The sequence below is a fragment of the Canis aureus genome, chromosome 26 (assembly GCF_053574225.1).
Source record: "Canis aureus isolate CA01 chromosome 26, VMU_Caureus_v.1.0, whole genome shotgun sequence".
NCBI classification, from domain to species: domain Eukaryota; kingdom Metazoa; phylum Chordata; class Mammalia; order Carnivora; family Canidae; genus Canis; species Canis aureus.
In genome coordinates, this window is record NC_135636.1 from 24,843,023 (window position 1) to 24,866,905 (window position 23,883).

At 41.3% G+C, this 23,883-nt stretch overlaps 2 protein-coding genes across 3 annotated transcripts in view; one reads left to right on the forward strand and one right to left on the reverse strand.

The window, feature by feature from the left end:
* The window catches only part of LOC144298082 (uncharacterized), an 83,531-nt gene that overhangs the window by 45,117 nt on the left and 14,531 nt on the right, over nt 1-23,883 (reverse strand). The window lies entirely within an intron of this gene.
* LOC144298077 (signal-regulatory protein beta-1-like) overlaps nt 120-23,883 on the forward strand; it is a 33,303-nt gene continuing 9,539 nt past the window's right edge. Inside the window, exons 1-4 of the mRNA XM_077872488.1 lie at nt 120-277; nt 15,391-15,744; nt 17,606-17,926; nt 18,524-18,862. Of these exons, the coding sequence (XP_077728614.1) occupies nt 208-277; nt 15,391-15,744; nt 17,606-17,926; nt 18,524-18,862 (1,084 nt within the window). The 5' untranslated portion in view covers nt 120-207. The remainder of the gene's footprint in view (nt 278-15,390; nt 15,745-17,605; nt 17,927-18,523; nt 18,863-23,883) is intronic.

A 23,883-nucleotide genomic window follows, 5' to 3' on the forward strand; every position in this document is an offset into this window, starting at 1 on the left:
TCTGAAACATAAGAAGAGGCCCTCCTCACCCTGTGAGGCCTTGTCTGCCTGACTTCGGTTTCACAATCCAGAAGCAGAATGTGGCCTCACAGCTATGTCACTGGATCATAGATACTTCCTCTTATTTCACAAGAGGGGCAGAGAGAACAGAGGCCCGTTCTCCCCAGAACACACATTTGTACGGAGCAGGGTCCTCTGGCCTCCACAATGTCAACTTCTGCCTCCGGACCTAGCCCTCCTGCTTACCTGCTGCTGGCTCTGCTGTTGGGACTCACAGGTGAGCATTGCTGTGGAGGAGATTCCCCTTTCCCTGCCCCCTCAGTTTCCCTTGCTCCTGGACATTGAAGGCCTCTAAGTATGCACAGATATGCTATCAGGCCTGTCACATGAGGCCAAGAACTGGGTGTCATCTGAGAGCATGAAATAAGGGATCTGAGCACTTCCTCTATGGATCCATCACCTGTAGCTGGGTACCAGAGGTGTCCAAACAGACAATGATAACAATGACAATGACAATATTGTGTGTGTTCATTGATCTAATCTTCACAATACCCTGCCTGGTAGCTCAGACAGTCCTCCTGATTGTAGATGGGGAACCTGAGGCAGAGAGGGCAACGGGCCCAATTTCACTTATCTAAGTCAGAGTGGCCCAGTTGGGATTCATGTCCAGGCCACCCAGCTCCATAGAGCATTCTGTTAACCACGTTATGCTATTTTGTTCTTAGTGGAGGCTAATTGCAGAAACATCAGAAAATACAGAGAGGCAAACAGAAGAAGAGCCATCACTTATCATACTCAGGGGTCTCTAGAGTTCCAATTCTGCTCTGTGTACTTCCAAACTTGTGAATGATGTGTTAGATATTTCCTATATGCCAAATTTTTTACTGAACTTTAACATGTATTAACATTTCATTTAATCCTCAAAATGATCTGCATACTAGCATGCTAGGCCACACATTGTATATACTTGGGAATGCACTTATGTGTGCGTGTGTGAGAGGAAGGCTGCATACATGGATTTGCTTACACATGCAGGATTTTTATCTTTCTTTTCCTTTTTAATTTAAAACCAATAATTAATATATACTTTGTTATTAGTTTCAGAGGTAATTTAGTGACCATCAGTTGCATATAACACCCAGTGCTCATTACATCACATACCCTCCTTAATGCCCATCCCCCACTTACCCCACGCCCCTCTTCCCCTCCCCTCCAGCAACCCTCACTTTGTTTCCTAGAGTTAGGAATCTATTGTGGCTTGTCTCCTTCTCTGATTTTGTCTTATTTTCCCTCTCTACTCCTATTCTCTGTTTTGTTTCTTAAATTTCACATATGAGTGAGATCATATAACTGTCTTTCTCTGATTGACTTATTTCACTTAACATAATACCCTTTAGTTCAACCCACATCATTGCAAATGGCAAGATTTCAGTTTTTTGATGGTTGAGTAATATTCCACTGTATATATACCCCATATCTTCCTTATCCATTTATCTGTCCATGGACAACTGGGCTCTTTCTATGTTTTGGCTATTGGGGACATTCCTGCCAGAAACATTGGGGTACAGGTGCCCCTTCGAATCACTATGTATCCTTTGGGTAAATACCTAATAGTGTAATTGCTGGGTTGTAGGGTAGCTCTATTTTTAACTTCTTGAGGAACCTCCACACTGTTTCCCAGAGTGGCTGCACCAGGTTGCATTTCCCACCAATAAGAGGGTTCTCCTTTCTCTGCATCCCTGCCAACATCTGTCGTTTCCTGACTTGTTAATTTTAGCCATTCTGACTGCCATGAGGTAGTATCTCATTGTGGTTTTGATTTGCATTTCTCTGCTGTGGAGTACTGCTGAGTATTTTTCCCACATGTTTGTTGGCCATTTGTATGCCTTCTTTGGAGAAATATGTGTTCATGTCTTCTGCCCATTTCTTGACTGGATTATTTTTTTGGGGGTGTTGAATTTGACAAGTTCTTTATAGATTTTGGATACTAGACCTTTATCTGATAAGGCATTTATAAATATCTTCTTCTATTCTGTAAGCTGTCTTTGAGTTTTATTAACTGTTTCATTTGCTGTGCATAAACTTTTTATCTTGATGAAGTCCCAATAGTTCATTTTTGCTTTTGTTTTTCTTGCCTTTGGAGGTGTGTCTAGCAAGAAATTGCTGTGGCTGAGGTCAAAGAGATTGCTGCCTGTATTCTCCTCTAGGATTTGGATGGATTCCTGTCTCACATTTAGGTCTTTCATCCATTTTGAGTTTATTTTTCTGTATCTGTAAGAAAATGATCCAGTTTCATTCTTCTGCATGTGTCTGTCCAATTTTCCAACACCATTTGTTGAAGAGACTTTTTTCCATTGGATATTCTTTTCTGTCGGTAGGTAAAAGATCAAAATATCAAAGATTAGTTGACCATAGAGTTGGGGGTCCATTTCTGGGCTCTCACTTCAGTCCCATTGATCTATGTGTCTGTTTTTCTGCCAGTACCATACTGTCTTAATGATCTCAGATTTGTCATACAGCTTGAAGTTCAGAACTGTGATTTCTCCAGCTCTGGTTTTCTTTTTCAACATTCCTTTGGCTTTTCAGGGTCTTTTCTGGTTCCACACAAATTTTAGGATTATTTGTTCCAGCTCTGTGGAAAATGCTGATGATATTTTGATAAGGATAGCATTGAATATGTAGATTGCTTTGGGTAGCAGACATTTTAACAATATTCGTTCTTCCAGTCCATGAGCATGGAAAGTTTTTCCAATCCTTTGTGTCTTCTGCAATTTCTTTTATAAGTGTTCTATAATTTTCAGAGTAAAGATTCTTTACTTCTTTGGTTAGGTTTATCCATAGGTATTTTATGGTTTTTGGTGCAATTGTAAGTGGGATCAACTCCTTAATTTCTCTTTCTTCTGTCTCATTGTTAATGTATACAAGTGCAACTGACTTCTGTGCATTGATTTTATATCCTGCTGCTTGAATTCCTACATGAGTTCTAGCAACTTTGGGGAGAAGTCTTTTGGGTTTTCCACATAAGGTATCATTTCATCTGCGAAGAGTGAAATTTGACTTCTTTGCCACTTTGGATGCCTTTTATTTCTTTTTGTTGTCTGAACGCTGAGGTAGGATTTCCAGTACTATGTTGAACAACAGTGGTGAAAATGGACATCCCTGTTTTGCTCCTGTCCTTATGGGAAGAGTTCTCAGTTTTTGCCATTGAGGATGATATCTGCTGTGGATTTTTCACATATGGCTTTTATAACATTGAGGTATGTTCCCTCGATCCCCACACTGCAAAGAGCTTTAATCAGGAAAGGATGCCATCTTTTGTCAAATGCTTTTTCTGCATCTATTGAGAGGATCATATGGTTCTTGTCCTTTATTTTTTTTAAAAAAGTTTATTTGTTTATTTGAGAGAGATAGCAGCAGCAGGAGGAGTGACAGAAGGAAAGGAAGAGGCAGGATCCCCGCTGAGCAGGGAGCACAACATGGGGCTCATTCTAAGGATCCCAACAAGATCATTACCTGAACTGAAGGCAGACACTTAACTAACTGAGCCACCCAGGTATCCCAGTTCTCGTCCTTTCTTTTATTAATGTGATGAATCACATTGATTGATTTGCTGATGTTGAACCACCCTAGCTGCTCAGGAATAAATTCCACCTGGTCAGGATGAATAATCTTTTTAAGGTACTGTTGGATCCTATTATTATTAGCGTCTTGGTGAGAATTTTGGCATCCATGTTCATCAGGGATACTGGTCTGTAATTCTTCTTTTTGGTGGGGGTCTTCGTCTGGTTTTGGGATCAAGGTAATGCTGGCCTCATAGAACAAGTGTGGAAGTTTTCCTTCCATTTCTATTTTTTGAAACAGTTTCAGGAGAATAGCTATGAAATCTTCTTTAAATATGTGGTAGAATTCTGCTAGGAGATTGTTGGGTCCTGAACTCTTGATTGTTGGGGGATTACTGCTATAATTTCTTTCCTGGTTATGAGTCTGTTCAGTTTTTCTATTTCTTCCCGTTTCAGTTTTGGTAGTTTTGGTAGTTTATATGTTTGTAGGAATGTGTCCATTTCTCCCAGATTGCCTAATTTGTTGGCATATAGTTGCTCATAATATGTTCTTATAATTGTTTGTATTTCTTCAATGTGGGCTGTGAGCTCTCCTCTTTCATTTATGATTTTCTGTATTTGGTTCCTTTCCTTTTTCTTTTTGATAAGTCTGGCCAGGTGTTTATCAATCCTATGAATTCTTTCAAAGAATCATGTCCTAGTTTCATTAATCTGTTCTACTGTTCTTTTGGTTTCTATTTCATTGAGTTCTCCTCTAATCTTCTTTTATAAATTTATTTTTTATTGGTGTTCAATTTGCCAACATATAGAATAATTCCCAGTGCTCATCTCGTCAAGTGCCCACCTCAGTGCCCATCACCCAGTCACCCCCACCCCCCACCCACCTCTCCTCCCACCCTCCCTAGTTAGTTTCCCAGAGTTAGGAGTCCTCTAATCTTTATTAATTCTATTCACCTGCTGGGGCCAGGTTTTCTTCACTGTTCTTACTCTGGCTCCTTTAGATGTAAGGTTGTGTTGTGTATTTGAGACTTTAATATTTCTTGAGAACGATCTGTATTACTATATACAACCCACCTAAGACCACCTTTACTGCATCCCAAAGGTTCTGAACTCTTGTGTTTTCATTTTCATTTGTTTCCCTGAATTAAAAAAAATTCATCTTTAATTTCCTTGTTGACCCATTCAATCTTTAGTAGGATGCTCTTTAACCTCCGTGTATTTGTGTTCCTTCCAGATTTTCTCTTGTGATTTAGTTCAAGCTTTAAAGCATTGTGGTCTGAAAATATGCAGGGAATGATCCCAATCTTTGGCACCAGTTGAGACCTGATTTATGACTCAGTATATGATCTATTCTAGAGAGTGTTCCATGTGCACTCTAGAAAAATGAGTATTCTGTTGATTTAGGAGGAAATGCTTTGAAAATATCTGTGAAGTCCATCTGGTCTAGTGTGTCATTCAAAGACCTTGTTTCCTTGTTGATCTTCTGTTTAGAATATCTGTCCACTGTGGTGAGTATGGTGTTAAAGTTCCCTACTAATATTATATTATTACCAATGTGTTTCTTTGATTTGTTATTAACTGTTTTATATAATTGGCCTCTTCCACATTAGGGGCATAAATATTTAGAATCTTCTTGTTGTGCAGACCCTTTAATTATGATATATTGTCCTTCATCATCTCTTGGTTTAAAATCTAGCTTGTCTGGTATAAGGATTGCTACCCCATCTCTCTTTTGAATGTCCATTAGCATGATAAACAGTTCTCCACCCCATCACTTTCAATCTGGAGGTGTCTTTGGGTTTATAATGAGTCTCTTGCAGACACAATATCAATGGGTTTTGCTTTTTCATCCAATATGATACCCTGTGTCTTTTGATTGGGGCTTTTAGCCCATTTATATTCAGAGTTATTATTGAAAGATAGGAATTTAGTTCCATTGTATTACTTGTAAACTCCCTGTTTTTTTAGATTATCCATGTTCCTTTCTAGTCTATGTTACTTTTGGGCTCTCTCTTTGCTCCAAGACTCCCATTTAATATTTCTTGCAGTGCTGGTTTAGTGTTCACAAATTCCTTTGGTTTCTGTTTGTCCTAGAATTTCTTTATCTCTCCTTCTATTCTGATTGACTGCCTTTCTGGGTAAAGTATTCCTGGCCGCATATTTTTCTCATTTATCATCTTGAATATATCACGCCAGTCCTTTCTGTCCTGCCAGGTCTCTACGGACAGGTCTGCAGCTAGCCTTACGTTTCTACCCTTGTAGGTTTCAGACCTCTTGTTCTGAGCTGCTTTCAGGGTTTTTTCCTTCTCTCTGAGATTTGTAAGTTTTGCTATTATATGTTGAGGTACTGACCTATTTTTATTGATTTGGAGGGGGAGTTCTCTGTGCCTCCTAGACTTGAATGCCTGATTCCTTCTCCAGATTACAGAAGTTCTTAACTACAATTTGTTCAAATAAAACTTCTGCCTCTCTCTCTGTCTCACTTTCTGCTCTCTGTTTCTCCTCTTCCTATTGCGACCTATTATTCTAATATTATTCTAATATTATTTTCCTTTACAGTATCACTGATCTCTCTTTATGATCTAGTAGCTGTTTTTCTCTTTTTCAGTTGCCTTATTCTCTTATCATTTTGCCTTCTATATCACTAATTCTCTCTTTTACCTCATTTATCTTCACAGTTAGAGCCTCCATTTTTGACCATATATCTATTAGTAGTAGCTTTTTAAATTTCAGCCTGATTAGATTTTAGTTCTTTTATTTCTCCAGTAAGGGATTCTCTAGTGTCCTCTATATTTTTTTTCCAAGCCCAGCTAGTATCTTTAGAATCACTATTTTGAATTCTAGTACTGACATCGTACTTATACCCATGTTGGTTTAATCTCTAGCAGTATGCACTGCCTCTTGTTGTCTGTTTTGTGGTGAGTTTGGCCGTCTTGTCATTATGTCCAGAAAAGAATAGATGAAAGAGGGAGAAAATACAAAAACACCAACCACACCAGAAAAATACAAACAAATCAAAAGACAATAGAAAGGGGAGAGAGAGAGAGAGAGAGAGAGAGAGAGAGAGAAATCAAAGAAGAAGTGAAATAGAACACAACAATAAACTAGATCCTGGATGTATCTTGATCGATTTGTTAGAAGAAACTAGATCCCAAAATAGGAAAGAAGGAAAAATATGTATACAAAAATAAAATGGAATACAATGAAAGGAAATGAAAAATGAAAAGAATATATATTAAGTAAATGTAAATTTTTTAAATTTATGTATTCATTTATTCAAGAAAGACACATAGAGAGAGAAAGACAGAGACACAGGCAGAGGGAGAAGCAGGCTCCATGCCCAGAGCCCGACGTGGGACCCGACACCGGAAATCCAGGATCACGCCCTGGGCCATAGGCAAGCACCAAACCGCTGAGCCACCCAGGGATCCCCTGTATATGTAAAAATCAGACTTAAAAAAAGACCTTAAAAATTGATATAATAAGAAAATAGCTGTAAAGGAAAAAAAATAGAGTAAAGAAAAGAAGAAAACCACGAATGCTGTATACTGTTTTTCCCAAGAACTAGAGGTTTGCAGTTCTGTATGATTGGCAAACTTGGTATTAGCCAGATGTCCCTACTGATCTGGGGGAGGCGCCTGTTGCGTTGGTTCATGAGTGTCCTTGCTCTGGTGGAATTACACCATCCTTGCCAGGGGACCAGGTTAAGGATTCTTCTATGGGATTTTGTTCTCTGAAGGCTTTGCATGCCTTTTAGGGGATAAAAATTGAAATGGTGTCAACCCTACTCCAGCCCCAGAGCTGAAAGATTGTAGCCCCCATTCTTCAATGCACCATCAGGGAAAAGCAATCACTTTTTTCTCCTTAGTTTCTATCCACACTCTGTGTTCACCCAGCTTGTTACCAAGTGTTTATATCTCAGAGGGCAACATCATTTGAAGTCTCAAATTTTAGGGACTACTCTGATACCCACCATTCCTCCTGGGGAAGAAGGGAATTTCATGGGGTTCTGCAGCTTCCTGGGCCCTTGCTTGGAGAGTGGTCACCGACCATGCCACCATTCATTGTTTATGGCAACACCTAGCCGAAAGCCCACTCCTGGGCATGCTGTTTGCAATAGGCTTCCCCACTCTGATGCCTGCAAACTCTGCTGCCTTCCCTGTTATTCCTGTGACCCCGGGGATCCTGACGTCCCAGTCCCACCTAGGATTCAGCCCCATTCACCACCTGAGCCTTTCAGAAAGGAGCACTGGAACAGACTTCTAAAAGTTCCAACTTTGTGCTCCACTGCTATATCACTTTCTGGTACCTGGCTTATGGAGGCTCCTTCTCCTCCCAATTTATCTTCTCACATATCACCCTGGATTCACATCACTGCACCTCCTACCTTGCAAAAAGTGGTCATTATTCTATTTGTAGAATTGCAGCAATTCATTTCTCAGATCTCTAGTTGATTTCACATGTGCTCAGAATGACTTGATAACCATCTAGATGAATTCCAGGAACCAACAAAATTAGGGTCCCCTCCCCTTCTGTCATTCTACCTCTGTAGAAGTCCACACCTGGGATTTTTGAAAACATTTTGTTTTTTTTCTTCATAGCATGTCTAGTCTCCACGAAATGAACACTGAACAGATATTTGGATCCTTGTCTCTCAGCTACTCACTTTTTTGAATTGTCTAAACCTATTGCTCACCCTCTACTAAGTTCTTAAGTAAAGCAAATGACTATAACTTTGTTCATTACTACTATGGAGATCCCCCTTCATGTTGGATCTGGGTGGGAAGAGGGGAAAGAAGGATAAAACATTGTGGAGCCTACTGACTGTATGATCTGCATCTATAATTATATCCTATCTACGTCCCAATCCCAATTATCTGATGTTGGGTGATGCCTCCATGTCAGGAAATCTCATGAGGAATAAGTGTCCAATTTCTTGAACACTCACCATGTAGCACACACACCTGGAAATGCCTACGTCTCTTATGTCATGTGATATTAGTATCCAAGCTAGACATTCTTGTCCCTCCTATCTTACAGATAAGAAGAGGAGGCAGGCAAAGGTCCAAATCCCTCAATGGTACATGGGAGGGGTATGAGTGATTTTAGGCAATCTGATGCTAAATCTCATGGGCCTAGGCATTGATCTTCTCAAAGCCTACAGCCCCACTGCCATCCCATGAGATTCCTGTAGATCTGCCAAACAGTGTGGGAAGGGTGGAGTGTGGAGAAAAGCATTTGTGGTTTGCTTCTCTCAGACTCTTCTGTTTCCTGGGTATATGCAAATAGTTGTTTCTCCCAAGCCATGCATGTGGGAAGCTCAGATTCTGATGTAACTCCCTGAGAAATTCTCCAATGAAGATAGACCTCAGGGTCTCAGAACATGGTCACATTGCACTCTTCACACATTGCACAAATATTTACTATACACATACTAAGCAACAAGGAGTATTACACGAACATAGGGCACACTGGTGAATAGAAGAGACAAAGTAGTAGCACTCATGGAATGTATGTCATAATGGAGGAAAGGACAGGAAACAATAGACATAACAAATTGGAAACGACATTGCATTCAGCAACTTTTGAGTATTAAGGGAAAAAAACATGACAGAACATCTGGATAAGACAATGAGAGAATCTTCATGGTGGGATGTATTTACACAGGTGCCTGAGTGGCCATCGTGAGAAGGGAGATAGAGCACAGATTATAAGAAGGTTGGCCATGATTTTCTGGGGAAGAGCCTTGCTGAACAGCATGGGAACAGCATGAGAGTAGAATCCTCTGGCTCTATTCAAGGACTTGGGCATTGACTCTGACTGAAATGGTTGCATTTACAAGGTTTGGAAGAATAAGTGATGCGATCCCATATAAGTTCTAAATTATTCTAGTATTTGGTGTAGAAAGGCATAGACAGAAGCAACTAGAGCATTCAAGAGCTCATTGTGTTCATGCAAACGAGGAAAAGTCTTGAGCAAGCTAGCAGCCAAGAGAAAGGGGAAAGAGGTCAGATGGTGGTCCATGCAGAAGGAGAGGTCAGGATTTCCTGATATGTAGGATTTGGGGTGGGAAAGAAAAGCTCCAAGGCCTTGGGACTTGAGCGTCTGGGAAATGTGCAAGAATGTGGAGGCAATTGAGGAGTTCAGTTTGGGAAATATTAACTGTGATAGGTTGATTTCTATCTAAGGAAAATGTCAAGAGGCTGGTTGGACACACAAATCTGGAGTCCGGAGCAAGGCCTGGGCTAGAGGTAGAAATGTGAACTTTATAGATACAAAATGACAGATTTTCACCTTTCACTGGGTCCTTTGACCCTCGCAATCTTCTTCCCTTTGTCCTCCAATATTCTCTCCATTTTACCATCCAACACACATTCCTATTTCTTCTCCTTTTTCTTAACAGTTCAGTTTCTGTTTTTTTTAAATTTTTATTTATTCATGATAGTCACAGAGAGAGAAAGAGAGAGAGAGAGAGAGAGGCAGAGACATAGGCAGAGGGAGAAGCAGGCTCCATACAGGAAGCCCGACGTGGGATTCGATACTGGGTCTCCAGGATCGCGCCCTGGGCCAAAGGCAGGCGTTAAACCGCTGCGCCACCCAGGGATCCCCAGCAGTTCAGTTTCTTGATCCCAATCTTCTTCTCTAGACTTACAAACCACACCACCTGATGTTCTTGCCACGCCTGCAACCTGCCTGTAACAGCATGTGCCCTCCTGAGGAGACATGTTTGCTTGCAAACTGCTAAGTGCATGGGTTTTACCAGTTCCCACTCAGCAAGGGTGAATGACAATGTTCTCGCTGAGGAGTAACCAAGAAATAGAAAAGAACCCTGGGTGTATGTGTGGAGCCACAGCAGCTGCTCCTCTGATTTATGTCTCTGCCTGGTTTTTAGGACACTTCAAGGAAGAAGGAGTGATTTTGTATTTCTTGATGACTCCAGAGACTGGCTGGTCACTGAGACCGGAAATCCACCTGCAAAGTCTTGCAGCTGCAATTAAAGGATTGCCTGAGGGTGACTCAGATCCCTTCAACACATAGTTCATTGTCCAGATATAGCCAGTCACCCATAATTCTTTTCAGAACATGAGTTTGAAGCCTGCTATTTCCCCTGCTTTGTGGCTCCCATGGCTCTATCTCCCCCTTGAAGGGCAGGTTTCTCAAATCTACCAGCCTTTGGAACAATATCTTTTCTCTTTTCCCACCAACCATTTATTTCCAATACAAAACTTTACATGGGGTTAATTACCTTCTGTGAGCATACAATTCTTACTGTGCTAAAATACATGTAACATAAAATCTACTGTTTCAGCCATTCTTAAGGATACAATTCAGTGGCTTAAGTGCTTTCACAATATTGTGAAAGCATCACCACTGTACATTTCAGGAACTCTTTCAACATCACAAGCAGACACTCCCCATCCATTGGACAAGAATTCCTCATTCCTTCTTCAGCTACAACTATTGGTAAACTCTGTCCTACTTTTTTGTATGTATGAATTTGTCTTTTCTCAATACTTCATGTCACTGGAATCATATATCTGTCCTTTTGTATATGGCTTATCACTTACAATAGTATTTTTTAGGTTTACCCATAGAGTATATCAGAATGTCATAGTTTATTAAGGCTGAGTAATATTCCATCGAATATATCTACATTAACATTTTGTTTATCCTTCATCACTTGATGGAAATGATTTTTTTCTACTACCCTTCGATTATTAAGAATAATGCTGGTGTGAACATTGATGTCCTGACTACATACTTATAATTTAGTGGATATTTACCTAAGAATTGAATTGTTTGATCATATGGTAAATTATATATTTTAAATTTGAAGAACACCATTATTTCTACTGTGGCTGCACCATTTTATAATCCTACCAATGATGTACAAGAGTTTCAATTTCCCCACAACTTAGTCAACCTTTATTTTCTGATTTCTTATTGTATTGTATTGTATTGTTTTTGATAAAAGCCAGCCATTCTAAGGAATGAAGAGATATCTCACTGTGGTTTTGATTTTCATTTTTCCAATGACTGGTGATCTTCAACATCTTGTCATGTGCTTTCTCACCATTTGAATACCTTCTTTGGAGAAATGTCTATTCTAGTCTTTGCTCCATTTTTTAACTGGGCATTTTGTTATTTGGTTGTTCAATTATACGAGTTCTAAAGAACTAAATGCTAGTTATTAATCCATTGTGAGAAATATGCTTTGCATCATTGAGTTAACTTTCTCCTATTCTCTGAGTTACTTTGTCACTTTTGATATTGTCTTCTGCTGTACAAAAGCTTTTAATTTTGGTAAAGTCCAATTCATATATTTTTTATTTTCTTATGTGTGCTTTTGGGGTCATGCCCTAGAAATCACTGTCAAATCCAATATCATGAGTTTTGCCTATAGTTTTTCCTCAGATGTTTATGGTTTTAGCTCTTACACATAAGTCCCTTCAACCAATTTGAGTTCATTTTTCTAAGTAGAGCAAGATAAGGGTTCAATTTTATTCTTCACATTTAGATATCTTGTTTTCCTAGAACCTTATGTTGAAAAGGCTGTTCCTTCCTCTATTGAATAGTCTTGGCACTCTTGTTGAAAATCATTGGACCTTACATGTGAGGGTTTGTTAGGGTCTCTATTATATTCCATTGTTGTATATCTGTATTCTGTTCTCAGTATCACAGTACCATGATTATTACAGCTTGTAATAGATTTTCAAATAAAGAAGTGTGAGTTCCCCAACTATGTTCTTTTCCAGGATTCTTTGGTGATTTGGCGTCCCTTGAGATGAATTTTAGAAGGGGGATTTTCGGTTTGGCAAAAAAAAAAAAAAAAAAAAAAAAAAAAAAAAGCCATGTTGATTTTGATAGTGATAGTGTTTGAATCTCAAGATTGCTTTAGGTAATCCTGATGAAGTCTGCCAATCCACCAATGCAGGATGTTTTTCCATTTACTTATGGCTTCTTTCATTTCTTTCAGCAATGTTTTGCATTTTTCAGTGTTTTGTGTCCATGCAAAAATTTACTTCTAAGTATTTTATATTTTTTGATGTTAGTATAAGTGGAATTGTTTGCTGAATTACCTTTTTGAGTTGCTCATCACTAGCATATAGAACGCTCCTGGTTCGTGACTATTGATTTTGTATAACACAAATGAGCTGAATCAATTATTAAGTCTAACAGTTTATGTTTATGTGAGGAATCTTTAGGATTCTACTCATGAAATCAGGTCATGTACAAAAGACATAGTTTTACCTATTCCTCTACAGTTTAAGTGCTATTTACTTATTTTTCTTGCCTAATTGCATTTCTGGAATCTCCAGTATTGTGTTGATACAAGTGGTGAAAGTAGGCATTTTTGCCATGTTCCTGGTCTTAGAGAAAGCCTTTCAGACTTTCCCCATGAAGAACGATGTCAGCTATGGTTTTGCATGTATTACTTTATCGTTTTATAGAAGTTTCCATCTATTGGTAGTTTACTTGTTTTTATCATGAAAAATCTTTAATTTTGTTGACTGATTTTCCTGCATCAAATGAGATATCATGTTCATGTATTCTTAATTCTGAAATTTGGTCTATTACACTGTCTGATTTTCATGTGTGAATCATCCCTGTATTCCACGAGGAATTTCACTTGGTCATTGTGTATAATTCTTTTAATATGGTGTTGAACTGGTGTTGCTGATGCTTTGTTGAGCATTGTTCCATCAATATTCAGACAAGATATTGGTGTGCAGTTTTCTTGTAGTTCCTTTGTTGGCTTTGCTATCAGCATAACGCTGCCCTAGGATGAGTCTCAGAAACTAGAAATGACTTAGGAGACTTTTTTTCCTCTTAAATTTTTTGGAATAGTTTGAAGAGGATTAGTGTTAGTTTTGTTTGTTTGTTTTTTAATTTTTGGAAAGAGTCTCTCATGAAGCTATATGGTCCTGGGCTTTTCTTTGTTGGGAGATTTTTGATTATCAATTCAGTCCCTTTACTAGTGATATCCTATTCAGAAGTTCTATGTGTTCATGATTCAGTCATAGTAAGTTGAGGGTGTCTCGAAATTTGTCCATTTAATCTCGGATATCTGGTTAATTGGTGTACAATGTTTGAGATATTCTTTTAGCATCCCCTTTATTTTTATCGAATGGTTAGTAATATATTCCTCTTATTTCTGACTTTAGGTAGTGAAATCATTTCTCTTTTCTTTGTAGTCAATCTAGTTCAAATTTGTCAACTCTGTTGGTCATACTGAAAAGGTACTCGAGTTTGTTTATTTTCCCTCTTGTTTTTCTATGCACAGTTTTTAAATCTCTAGTCGTCTTTACTTCCTTCATTGCGCTGGCTTTGGGTTTATTTTTCACGTCTTTTTCTAATGTCTTACAATGATAGTTGTTAATAGATTTGTGATCTTGCCTCTCTCTAAATCTAAGCATTACACCTATAAATTTTGGCTGGCACTGCTGTCACCTCAGACCATAGGTTTGGGCATGTTGTGTTTCCATTTTCTCTTTTTTCTTTTTTGTGTGTGTTTCTATTTACATTTATCTCAAGATGTCCTCTAAATCCTCTGTGATTCCTACCTCACCCTTTTGCTTATTAAGAGTGTGTTGTTTCATTTCAATAGATTTGAGAATATTGATTTCCTCTTCTGTTACTGATTTCTAGTTTTATTTTACAAAGAGCTTCATCAGCTCCCTGCTTGAATAGTCCTTCTAGTAAGTTGCCTGCTCACTCAGCCTGTGTTATACAAAAGGTTATCTAACTAACTGGTTTCTATAATTGCCTGGGAAGACATGTGGTCAACGTGGCCTAGCACAGAGGTCCGTATCCTAATACCCAGAACCTGTGAACAGTTTTCTCTAACACAGCCAAGGAGATTTTGCAGAAGTCGTTATGAATCTTGATGTGGGATTATTTTAGATTATCAAAATGGCCCCGACATAGTCTCAAGAGTCTTTGTAAGAAGGAGGCAGGAAAGCCAAAGTTAGAAAAGGAGAGTGGGAATAGAGGCAAGAATTTGATATGTTAAGAATATGGGAACTATGAGTAAAGGAATGTGGACAGCTTCTAGAATTTGGAAAAGCAGGGAAGAGATCTCCGGAAGAAAGGCATCAAAACTGACCCTTGGTGTTAGCTCAACAACACTAATTTTGGATTCCTGATCCCAGAATTTTAAGATACTACATTTATACAGTTTTCAGGCACTAAATGTTTAATAATTTGTTACAACAGCATTTGGAAACTAATATAATGTGATTTCAGAATGGGAAAAAAATCCCAGAGATTTAAAACGTTGTGTTACTTCTCATTTAAACTACCTGTTCCTTGTGTATTGGAGGCTCTGCCATCACTGTCACTCAAGTATCCAGACAAAGGAAGGGACCTCAGCATGGGATTTGCATGTGAAAGAGGAAAGTTGGTCCACAGAGGTTCTTGAAGTTAAATGCACAGCCCAGAAAATACATGTTCCCTTCGGCTCACACACAGTGGTCTAACGAAGTCTCGTGGTCCTGCTGAATGCCAGGGATCAGAAAGTACAAATTTTCATGAGGCTGGAAAGTGGACACCCAGAGACTTTTGGTGAAGTATGATGCTTCCAGAGTGTTGAGGCGCTCAGACCTGGTGTGCCACACCACTGTGTCTCTCTGTGCCTTAGTTTCCTCATTTCAGATAGGGTCTCACCTTATAAGCTCATTTTGAGGGCTGCATGCATGTACATGCAACATGCCGAGTCACGTCCCACTCACGGGGTGCACTCAGTCAATGAGCTGTTGTGGATCAACCCTTGAGGAAACATGCAGGATCACATAAGGATGGATAAATGACTGCTTTGTTTCCCCTCCAGGTGTGGCAGGTGAGGCAGAGCTGCAGGTGATCCAGCCTGAGAAGTCAGTGTCTGTCGCGGCTGGAGAGACAGCCACTCTGCACTGCACCCTGACCTCCCTGATCCCCGTTGGGAACGTTGTGTGGTTCAGGGGGACAGGGCCAGGCCGGGAATTGATCTTCCATTTTAAAGGAGGCCACTTCCCCCGAGTAACAAATGTTTCAGACTCTACAAAGAGGAACAACACGGATTTTTCCATCCGCATCAGTAACATCACCCCAGCAGACACGGGAACCTACTATTGTGTGAAGTTCCAGAAAGGAAACCCCAATGTGGAGTTGAAGTCTGGACCAGGCACCCTGGTCATCGTGAGTGGTGGGTATGGGATGACATCCTTCTTCCCCTGGTTGTGACAAGTCATTAAGAATGCCCTCCATTGTCTAGGCAACAGCTAAGAATCAAGTGTTGTAGTGGGTGCCCCTGATTTCAGCCCCTTCCACAGATCAGAGAAGTTGAGGTCTAGAGATGTTATGCTATTTGCTCAAAGTGTGCAGTGGGAAAATAGTGGGAAAATCTAGAATCGCAGGCTGAGGGCTCCGCAGCTCTTACCTTTTCCAATCCTGACCAGCCCTCTGGTTCCAGGGATGAGGGAATGAAAGTCTGAGTGACTTACCCAGTCACGAGATCTGACCTCAACCCTGGCTCCAGAGAGCACTCCCCTCAATGTATCACTGTTCTCTTTACTCAGCACTTATTGAGCACCTGTTGTGTGCAGGCTCTGCTCTGGGTGCTGGGGAAGCAGCAGGGAACAAAACAGGCAAGAGCTTCTCTCTCATGAAGCTTAAGTTCCCTTCCCTTCCAGTGACAATAAATGCCCCCTTGGCAGAGAGGTGGGTCAATGTCTTTCTTTCAGCTTCAGAAAAATCACAGTGAGAAGAGGCACAGGCTCAATGTTTACTCTGACATCTCACTTTGGAAATGATGCCAGAGTTTGGGCATATGTTGTGAGTCTGTAAAGAAAGCTTCATGCAATTCGAGTTCTAACTCACAAAATAGTGACTTAATCTCCCCACAGTCCCTGGACAGAGACAGGGAAGGTAGCTTCATCCTGATGGTACAAGTATTACAGAACTTCCCAGTGGCACATCCCCTGAGGACGACTGGGGGGCATCTTCTGGAGGGTGTTTTAAGTCTCTTGAGCAAGAGTTCCTATTCTAGACTCAGTTCTTGGGACCCCACGTCTTCCCTCTGTTGCTGTGGCATCAGCAAGTCTTGGCAGCCAGAAGGACCCTTCCCCATAATTGCTTGCAGTGCAGAAACTCAGAGGAAAAGGAGGATGGTGTCACTGTCGGGCAGGGAAAGTGGGACACTTGCTCAGTTTGGACAAGAAGCCTGGAGGCCACAGGAAGTCCCTAGGGATGCAGTAAGGGGTCGGAGTAACCTCTTTGTACCCGGATGAAAATAGTTTGGTTCCTTGGTGAGGTATAGACAGAGACTATCCAGGGGGGTTCTCTCACAAAGTTGTCTTCATTTTTACAGATAAGGAAATCATAGGGAAAAATTTCCAAAGCCAAGCTCTGCACAGGGGCAAGCAGCTCCATTTACTAGGGCTTGAGGAGAATATTCACAGGGGATTCAACATTATAATGAGGTTGACTTAATTGTAGGTCACTTTCTGATTCATCTGCTCCTTTCATCTGCATTTCTGTGTTAAATTCCAAACAACTGCATCATTGCCTCACTTGCCCCTCACTGCAACCCCAGGGAAAGAGAAATGCCTGCTGTCCCATTTCACAAATGGGGGAGCCTTGCTGTGCCATGGCCACACCTCTGGTCAGCCAACCAGCCTGGTTCTGGCTTCCATGGGGTCCTGCTCCGCCCCTGCTTCCTCTGTAAGAAAGCTGCACAGGCTCTCTGAGGTTTCCAGGGTGGGAGGGAGGAACCCTGGATACCAAGAGTGAGAGCTATCAGAAATGTCCTTCCTGTGCCCAGATTGCTGGGAAGTCACCTGGCAGAGGAGAGAAGGGACTCTGAGGTCAGGCCTGGAACTGCACCTGAGCCCCTGGGCCCAACTCACAGTTCAGCTCTGGAACCTCGTGTCCTCCTCTGTTGATGAGGAGATGACACTGCCCTCCTCACACTATCAGGAGGGCTGAGGCTTCTCCACAGTGTCACACGTACGGTTAGTGCTGTTGACTACCGTCATGCTTACTGTTCATTGATGCTCCTCTTGTAGCCAAACCTTCTCCCCCCGTGGTGTCCGGCCCCACGGCCAGGGCCACGCCTCAGCAGACAGTGAGCTTCACCTGCAAGTCGCACGGCTTCTCCCCCAGAAACATCACCCTGAGATGGTTCAAAAACGGGAATGAACTGATAGCCTCTCAGACCAGTGTGTACCCAGACGAAGACAACGCGTCCTACAGCATCTCTAGCACAACCAAGCTGGTGCTGGCCCCGGGGGACGTTCGCTCCCAGGTCATCTGCGAGGTGGCCCACGTGACCCTGCAGGGGGGCCCTCCTCTTCGTGGGACTGCCAACTTGTCTGAGACCCTTCGAGGTAGAGGCCCCTCACCCTCAGCCCAAGCCCAGGTTGCCCCCAAGCCTAGGACCCTGCCCCTCCCCTACTCTCTACTCTTGGCCTTCCATTGCCTGGAGTCTGACTCCTCACAGGCCCTCCCAGTCACCCTGCACCTACAGGTACAGTCACCTACAGTCACCTCCCTTGTTTCCATGGCAGCTGCCTAGTAGACACCTACCACGTGCCGAGCACTGTGCTAGGCAGTCTCATTTACTTTACCATAGCGCTTCTAATTATTGAGCACCTGCTGTAATCCAAGCCACCGCGTGCTTGGTGATTTCATTTATTTTGCTACAGTTATTCTATTCCAACTGCCTGCCAGGGGCTGTGTGTCTTGATTTCACTCATTCTTGCCCTAATAGGAGCTATGGGTCCTTGAGCACCTACTGTGTGCTGGCACTGTACTTAGGGGTGTCATTCATATGCGAAGACTGCCCTCAGTATTTGAGCACCAGCTGCATGCCTGGCAGTGTTCTGGGTGATTCCCTTGCTGTGTGGTGGGAGCTAAGTTTTCAGCCCCTCCCCTGTGATCTGTTTGTTCCATAAGGTCAGAGCTTCTGCTCTGTGCTGTTTCAGTTCCGCCCACCTTGGAGGTTTCCCAGCACCCCATGGCAGGGGACCAGGTGAATGTCACTTGCCAAGTGAAGAAGTTCTACCCTCAGCGCCTACAGCTGACCTGGTTGGAGAATGGAAACGTGTCCCGAACAGAAACTCCCTCAGTGGCCTCCAACCTCCTAGAGAACAAGGATGGGACCTTTAACTGGACGAGCTGGCTCTTGGTGAATTCACCCACCCACAGGGAAGATGTGGTGTTCACCTGCCAGGTGCAGCATGACGGGCAGCCTGCAGTCACCAAAAACCATACCCTTGTGGCCTCTGCCTCCCAAAAGGACCAGAAAACACAGAAAACCCAAGGTGAGGTCTCAGTGAGCTTATTCCTAGCACCCTCCCCTTTGCTCCTTACCACAGTGATTAAGTCACTGTGCCAGGCCAGCCACCTCGGCCCCCAGTTCTTTCTCACGTAAGGGTGGTCTCTACCCTTCTAGAACTTCCCATCATCACCAATGCAAGTATCTGTACCAGCCTCTCTGAAATCCTGGAAGGTAGCCCTGGGGACCTGGAGTTTTAAGTTTTAGGTGACCATGGGTAGTCACAGCATGGGCCTCCTCTCTCCCACGATTTGGGACAACAGGGCATCAATAATCATGATCGCTTACAGCACATTTACTTTATGTCCAGTTCTTTTCTGATCTCCTTTCCTGCTTCAACCAACCCTGTGACCTTGGAATTTTCAGAAGGGACTCAGGGAGCAAAGTGGGACAGATGGTAAAGATTTCTTGCCCTTAGACTAGGTGATGAGAAAAACGATTGAAAGGAAACTGGAGTTCCTAAAACAGGTCAGAGACTTGTACAACAAACACGTGTTCATTATCGCAGCAGGGCATTGACTCAAGGGCGTAGAGAGTCCCCTTTCCATGATCAGAATATTTCTTATTTCTCTCTCCTGTAACATCAGGAGGAGGTTGAGCCAGGTTTCCAGAAGTCTGCTCTGGAGTCCCTCTCAAAGGCCCATGATCCTTCTAACATGCCCTATGGCATTGTCTTCACTGCTCAGTCAGCACTGGGTCATCGAGTGTCCATGTTCTTGCTGGCTCTGAGAGTAGAGAGAGGTAGGTTGGGGACACCTAATGATTTCCCTTAATACGAGAGGTATGCAGAAGTTGCATCGTTGTGTCCAGTAATGACCTAGTCATGTGTGCACATCCAGTTGCAAATGGAGTTCATAATGGTGTGGTCGTGTGATTAATGACATTGGTTTTTCTACAAAAGCAATACCGTTACACACCTTGGACAATTTAGAATAATTCCCTAACATCACCTCAAATGGTGTATGTATTCATATTTTCCTCATTTCTTCTATAAGTTTATTTTGCACATCGAACTTGGTTTTAATTCATCTGTAAATACTTCGAGGAATTTTCCTGTGAAACCCCTGGGCCTCCACAATTCTTTCTTTGTTTTGAAAAGAATCTGAATAGCTAAGGCTACTCAAATTCTTCATTTCATATTGGATGCTTGTGCCAGGCTGTGCTTTTGAGGAATTTGGTCCTTTTCCTTTCCGGTGTCAAGGTTCTGCCCATAGATTGCTCGTAATGTTACCTTGTTATCCTTGATGTCTGTGGTGATACCTCGTTTCTTTTTTTTTTTTTTTTATTGGTGTTCAATTTACTAACATACAGAATAATACCCAGTGCCCGTCACCCATTCACTCCCACCCCCCGCCCTCCTCCCCTTCTACCACCCCTAGTTCGTTTCCCAGAGTTAGCAGTCTTTACGTTCTGTCTCCCTTTCTGATATTTCCCACACATTTCTTCTCCCTTCCCTTATTTTCCCTTTCACTATTATTTATATTCCCCAAATGAATGAGAACATATAATGTTTGTCCTTCTCCGACTGACTTACTTCACTCAGCATAATACCCTCCAGTTCCATCCATGTTGAAGCAAATGGTGGGTATTTGTCATTTCTAATAGCTGAGTAATATTCCATTGTATACATAAACCACATCTTCTTTATCCATTCATCTTTCGTTGGACACCGAGGCTCCTTCCACAGTTTGGCTATAGTGGCCATTGCTGCTAGAAACATCGGGGTGCAGGTGTCCCGGCGTTTCATTGCATTTGTATCTTTGGGGTAAATCCCCAACAGTGCAATTGCTGGGTCGTAGGGTAGGTATATTTTTAACTGTTTGAGGAACCTCCACACAGTTTTCCAGAGTGGCTGCACCAGTTCACATTCCCACCAACAGTGTAAGAGGGTTCCCTTTTCTCCGCATCCTCTCCAACATTTGTTGTTTCCTGCCTTGTTAATTTTCCCCATTCTCACTGGTGTGAGGTGGTATCTCATTGTAGTTTTGATTTGTATTTCCCTGATGGCAAGTGATGCAGAGCATTTTCTCATATGCATGTTGGCCATGTCTATGTCTTCCTCTGTGAGATTTCTGTTCATGTCTTTTGCCCATTTCATGATTGGATTGTTTGTTTCTTTGGTGTTGAGTTTAATAAGTTCTTTATAGATCTTGGAAACTAGCCCTTTATCTGATATGTCATTTGCAAATATCTTCTCCCATTCTGTAGGTTGTCTTTGAGTTTTGTTGACTGTATCCTTTGCTGTGCAAAAGCTTCTTATCTTGATGAAGTCCCAATAGTTCATTTTTGCTTTTGTTTCTTTTGCCTTTGTGGATGTATCTTGCAAGAAGTTACTATGGCCGAGTTCAAAAAGGGTGTTGCCTGTGTTCTTCTCTAGGATTTTGATGGAATCTTGTCTCACATTTAGATCTTTCATCCATTTTGAGTTTATCTTTGTGTATGGTGAAAAAGAGTGGTCTAGTTTCATTCTTCTGCATGTGGATGTCCAATTTTCCCAGCACCATTTATTGAAGAGACTGTCTTTCTTCCAATGGATAGTCTTTCCTCCTTTATCGAATATTAGTTGCCCATAAAGTTCAGGGTCCACTTCTGGATTCTCTATTCTGTTCCACTGATCTATGTGTCTGTTTTTGTGCCAGTACCACACTTTCTTGATGACCACAGCTTTGTAGTACAACCTGAAATCTGGCATTGTGATGCCCCCAGATATGGTTTTCTTTTTTAAAATTCCCCTGGCTATTCGGGGTCTTTTCTGATTCCACACAAATCTTAAAATAATTTGTTCTAACTCTCTGAAGAAAGTCCATGGTATTTTGATAGGGATTGCATTAAACGTGTATATTGCCCTGGGTAACATTGACATTTTCACAATATTAATTCTGCCAATCCATGAGCATGGAATATTTTTCCATCTCTTTGTGTCTTCCTCAATTTCTTTCAGAAGTGTTCTATAGTTTTGAGGGTATAGATCCTTTACATCTTTGGTGAGGTTTATTCCTAGGTATCTTATGCTTTTGGGTGCAATTGTAAATGGGATTGACTCCTTAATTTCTCTTTCTTCAGTCTCATTGTTAGTGTATAGAAATGCCACTGACTTCTGGGCATTGATTTTGTATCCTGCCACGCTACCGAATTGCTGTATGAGTTCTAGCAATCTTGGGGTGGAGACTTTTGGGTTTTCTATGTAGAGTATCATGTCATCGGCGAAGAGAGAGAGTTTGACTTCTTCTTTGCCAATTTGAATGCCTTTAATGTCTTTTTGTTGTCTGATTGCTGAGGCTAGGACTTCCAGTACTATGTTGAATAGCAGTGGTGAGAGTGGACATCCCTGTCTTGTTCCTGATCTTAGGGGAAAGGCTCCCAGTGCTTCCCCATTGAGAATGATATTTGCTGTGGGCTTTTCATAGATGGCTTTTAAGATGTCGAGGAATGTTCCCTCTATCCCTACACTCTGAAGAGTTTTAATCAGGAATGGATGCTGTATTTTGTCAAATGCTTTCTCTGCATCCAATGAGAGGATCATATGGTTCTTGGTTTTTCTCTTGCTGATATGATGAATCACTTTGATTGTTTTACGGGTGTTGAACCAGCCTTGTGTCCCAGGGATAAATCCTACTTGGTCATGGTGAATAATTTTCTTAATGTATTGTTGGATCCTATTGGCCAGTATCTTGTTGAGAATTTTTGCATCCATGTTCATCAGGGATATTGGTCTGTAATTCTCCTTTTTGGCGGGGTCTTTGTCTGGCTTTGGAATTAAGGTGATGCTGGCTTCATAGAACGAATTTGGAAGTACTCCATCTCTTTCTATCTTTCCAAACAGCTTTAGGAGAATAGGTATGATTTCTTCTTTAAACGTTTGATAAAATTCTCCTGGGAAGCCATCTGGCCCTGGACTCTTGTGTCTTGGGAGGTTTTTGATGACTGCTTCAATTTCCTCCCTGGTTATTGGCCTGTTCAGGTTTTCTATTTCTTCCTGTTCCAGTTTTGGTAGTTTGTGGCTTTCCAGGAATGCGTCCATTTCTTCTAGATTGCCTAATTTATTGGCGTATAGCTGTTCATAATATGTTTTTAAAATCGTTTGTATTTCCTTGGTGTTGGTAGTGATCTCTCCTTTCTCATTCATGATTTTATTAATTTGAGTCTTCTCTCTCTTCTTTTTAATAAGGCTGGCTAATGGTTTATCTATCTTATTAATTCTTTCAAAGAACCAACTCCTGGTTCTGTTGATCTGTTCCACAGTTCTTCTGGTCTCGATTTCGTTGAGTTCTGCTCGAATCTTTATTAACTCCCTTCTTCTCTTGGGTGTAGGATCTATTTGCTGTTTTTTCTCTAGCTCCTTTATGTGTAAGGTTAGCTTTTGTATTTGAGTTCTTTCCAGTTTTTGAATGGATGCTTGTATTGCGATGTATTTCCCCCTTAGGACTGCTTTTGCTGCATCCCAAAGATTTTGAACGGTTGTATCTTCATTCTCATTAGTTTCCATGAATCTTTTTAATTCTTCCTTAATTTCCTGGTTGACCCTTTTATCTTTTAGCAGGATGGTCCTTAACCTCCATGTGTTTGAGGTCCTTCCAAACTTCTTGTTGTGATTTAGTTCTAATTTCAAGGCATTATGGTCCGAGAATATGCAGGGGACAATCCCAATCTTTTGGTATCGGTTCAGACCCGATTTGTGACCCAATATGTGGTCTATTCTGGAGAAAGTTCCATGTGCGCTTGAGAAGAATGTGTATTCAGTTGAGTTTGGATGTAAAGTTCTGTAGATATCTGTGAAATCCATCTGGTCCAGTGTATCATTTAAAGCTCTCGTTTCTTTGGAGATGTTTTGCTTAGAAGACCTATCGAGTATAGAAAGAGCTAGATTGAAGTCACCAAGTATAAGTGTATTATTATCTAAGTATTTCTTCACTTTGGTTAATAATTGATTTATATATTTGGCAGCTCCCACATTCGGAGCATATATATTGAGGATTGTTAAGTCCTCTTGTTGAATAGATCCTTTAA